This window comes from Microdochium trichocladiopsis (assembly GCF_020744255.1).
Source record: "Microdochium trichocladiopsis strain MPI-CAGE-CH-0230 chromosome Unknown B0I36scaffold_2, whole genome shotgun sequence".
Taxonomy (NCBI): Eukaryota; Fungi; Ascomycota; class Sordariomycetes; order Xylariales; family Microdochiaceae; genus Microdochium; species Microdochium trichocladiopsis.
Window position 1 is genome coordinate 4,551,934 of NW_025763545.1, and position 3,929 is coordinate 4,555,862.

Here is a 3,929-nt window from a genome sequence, read left to right on the forward strand (position 1 = left end):
GCGTGAATGAAGTGTGTGGAGAACACCAAACAACATCGTGAGATCCGATAAACGCTACTGTGGAGTAGCTTCAAAACCCTAGAAGATGCGTGCGTTCAAGCATGCTGTTACCCCAAGGGTACCACCTCGAATGTTAAAAAGAGGTACTTCCTTTCCGGAACCGCGGGGTACGGGGCGGCAGCCCTGTGCCACTAGCTGCGCAGCAGCCGTGGCGAATAACTCGAAGAGACATGAAGAATGAATGCTGTTACTACTAGTAGAACATATGGCTATAACAACAACAACGCTGGAAGCTGGGAGCGTGGCTGACGCCGAAGGTGGCATGGCGCGTGACCAACAGACGGACGAGGCGACGGCGAGCCAAGGGGTCGTCGTCAACGAAGTTCGTTGACCAAAGTGGATACGACAGGGAATATTTCGCGATTTGAGCGAATCAGAACGCCCATCTAGCGAGCATTTGGTGCGAGCTCTGTATGATTCACTTGTAAGATGGGCGTTGACCGTTGACGCGGGTGGGTCCTGACCCCCCGCTTACCTTCCAATCAGAACTGGGCCTGCTGGCCCAGTCTGGTTACCCTTTTAGGGCTCTGGTGGGCAAACCAGAGACCCACATGGATTTACATAAGGGAGGGCTGAGGCCCTCCCCAGGAGAGAGCAAAGGATTTCTCTTCTTCCTTCTTTTCATTTTCCGGCGGAAAACAGCAGCGGGGCGATAAGAACGGAGTGAGGTGTTGCGGGAGCGGTAGGATACGTTGGTATGTGTTTGCCGGAGGTGAACGTCCTGGATGGATGCAGTGCACGGGGGTGCGTTGCAGCGCTGTGAGATGGCAGGATGCCGAGATAGTAGTCGTTGTCGGACGGAGGCTGACGTGACGGAGTGATACTTGCTAGTTGCAGGGCGAGGCTGTGGAACGATGTCTTCCGTAGGGAGCACGACTGGGAAGGAGGGGCCGAAGATTCGAGTAGGTCTTACCTTGACTATCCGACCTCGTGGGGCGGATGTTGGCGGAGGCCGTCAGGAAGTGGTCACGGCAGTGGCTAACGTTGTAGTCGGCGGGGCGACGAGCGTATTTCCAGGCACGCGGGGCGGTGCGATCCCGGGAGGGGAAAGGGCGACAGTCTACTACGAGGGGAGCCGAGGTCATGGTTGCGCCGGAGGGGCTGGTGGAAGCACAGGATGAGTCGGCAGACGAGGAGATTCCGGTGGAAGCGTTGATTCCTTGCGTGGAGCGGCATGATCACTAGCGATGGGGACGAGAGGCGTTCACATGTGGCACGAGCGGTCCTACCTGGGAGGACCTTTGGCGATGGTAAGAGAGCAGCGGTGGATGACAGGCATTACATATGCTGGCACGAGCTAATCATTGGATGGCAGGAGGCCTTGGAGAATACACCCCTTCGTGAGTCGGGGTTTTTAGCATGTATTAGCTCTAGAATTACCACGGTTATCCAAGTAGTAAGGTACTATCAAATAAACGATAACTGATGTAATGAGCCATTCGCAGTTTCGCTGTATAATTGCTTATACTTAGACATGCATGGCTTAATCTTTGAGACAAGCATATGACTACTGGCAGAATCAACCAGGGGTTGGTGCTGCGTCCGAGTCCTCGGTGTGGACGAGGGAGGTGTTGCATCTATTGCGAGCGTGGGTGAGCTTTGGGTGTGCCGGTGGTGCATGGATGTGTGGCATACCCGGGACGTGTCTTCTTTTTCCAGGTCTTGGTGACCCTCTGCAGTTGAGGCTGCATCCTTGCTGGAGTATGTGCTCGGTAGCGTAGGCTGTGTCGCACTGTGGTGCGAAGTTGAACATGGGACGATGAGTAAGAATGAGAGTGAACCCATGAGGGGACGAATGGCAATATGTGGAACAAGTAACCTGTGCAGTGTGGAAAACACCAGAAAGTATCGTGAGATGCGTGAAATGCTGTAGAAGTGGAGCCTCACTTGTGCAAAGATGCGTGCCCTAGAGCATGCCTTTATTACTTTGACTGCATGCTGTCAAAAAGAGGTACTTCTATTCCGGAAAGAAGGGGGTTACAGGGGGAAGCCCCCTGTGCCGTGGTCCGCAGGACCCTGGCGCTCACCTCGAAGAGCAATGATGAAATCATATTGTTACTACTAGTAGAAACACCATGGCTATGCAACAACAACGCTGGAAGCTGGGAGCGTGGCTGACGCCGAAGGTGGCATGGCGCGTGACCAACAGACGGACGAGGCGACGGCGAGCCAAGGGGTCGTCGTCAACGAAGTTCGTTGACCAAAGTGGATACGACAGGGAATAATTTGGCCTTTGGACGAATCAGAACGCCCATCTAGCGAGCATTTGGTGCGAGCTCTGTATGATTCACTTGTAAGATGGGCGTTGACCGTTGACAGAGTGGGTCCTTGGACCCCGACTGGCTGACCTATAGGAACGGGGCCTGGTGGCCCAGTTCCGTTACCGAAAAGGGATGAAAGTGGGCACACTTTCTCCCACATGGAAAGTACAAAGGAAGGGTGTGCACCCTTCCCAAGAGAAGGCAAAGGATTTCATTTCTCTTCCTCTTTTTCCTCGGAGAGAAACACAGTGGAGCGATAGGAGGGACTCAACAACAGGAGGATCGGTTGCATTTTCTTTCTTCTTCTTTCCTTCTTTCTCCGGAGGAGCAGTGCCTACAGCGGAGGGGGGCACCGGAGCGAATGTATTTTCCTCATGTGAGGAGTGTACCCGTGGCCCTGTTGTCGGGCCCGGGAAGAAGCAGCGAGATGATGGAGAGCTGCTGGATGAGGTTGGCACGGGAGGTGCGAGAGGAGCTGCGTGCGGATCTCCAGAGTGTAGACCTGGGACGGTTGGAGCGGAGCTTGACAGGTGCGCTGGTCTCGTGGGCGGAGACGTTTGGGATTGAGCTGGAAGGTCATGGACGCCCGGAGGCTTGTGGACGAGGGCTGTACAGGTTGTCTGCGTTTGACATGTCCTGCCTCATGCTGGTGCATGTTGGCTGGGCTGGTGCGGGACGCTACTACAGGGACCGTCTCGGTGCGAAGCACTGGATCGCTGTGCGACATTTGATGGACCGACCTAAGAGGCAGTGGTCTCTTGGATGCACGTGTACGTGTCACCAGGATAGTGAGGCGCAAGGTGAGTTGGTGTTTGCTTACCTGTCGCGCTTCGCTCTGAATCGGGACGTGGTTCTGGCGAGTCTGCTGTATACGGCGTATACGGTACATCTGCTGGGCAAGCTAGTTGGCGTGGACTGTCTGAGCCTGATGGCTGGCGAAGTGGAGCATTTGGTGATGCGCTTGGAGGCATGTAAACCCTTGGGTCTTGGGTTTCTTTCCTGGATGGACCAGCAGCGACGTGTACTGGAGCTGGCCTCGTGCGGAGTCGGGGAGCGTGAGTGTTGTCCTTGCCTCTTGGGGCCTCCCTACCTCCGGGACTTCATCTCTGTCATGCCGGGGGCGGACGAGAGAGATCTTTCGTTGGTGCTGTGGCAGCAGTACCGGACTTCTCCGTCAGGCGTTAGCTGAGATGAACACCAGCGGTGGCTGGACAAGGTGCGCGTAGCCAATTGGCGAGAGGTGCTTTGTACCGGGTTGTGACCTCTTCGCATCTCGTGTGCGATGGAACAAGTTGTGGAACAATCCAGTATGGAGGCGGAGTGTAGAACCAGAGATATTGCATAAACAGCGTGATGAAACGTGATGTGAACCATGAATGAAGTGAAAGTGTGGAACAAGCAATTGAATGGAGTGAAAGTGTGGAGTAACCACCAAGAATCATCGTGAGATGACATAAACACTGAGAAAGTGTGGCCTCAAACTAGAAGATGCATGTCCTAAAACATGCTTTTATTACTTAATCCGCATGCTGTCAGAAAAGATGGCTAGAGTTCCGGATCGGCGGGGTACGGGGCGGCAGCCCTGTGCAGCTCGAGCGTAGCGACGCT

The 3,929-nt window shown here is 54.7% G+C and overlaps 1 protein-coding gene across 1 annotated transcript; it reads left to right on the forward strand.

Moving 5' to 3' along the window:
* Window positions 1–2,533: 2,533 nt before the first annotated feature.
* Window positions 2,534–3,674, forward strand: B0I36DRAFT_316316 (uncharacterized protein). The gene has a single exon (XM_046153011.1). The coding sequence runs from the start codon at window positions 2,683–2,685 to the stop codon at window positions 3,508–3,510; it is 828 nt and encodes a 275-aa protein (XP_046017578.1). The 5' UTR covers window positions 2,534–2,682; the 3' UTR covers window positions 3,511–3,674.
* The last annotated feature ends 255 nt before the right edge of the window (window positions 3,675–3,929 follow it).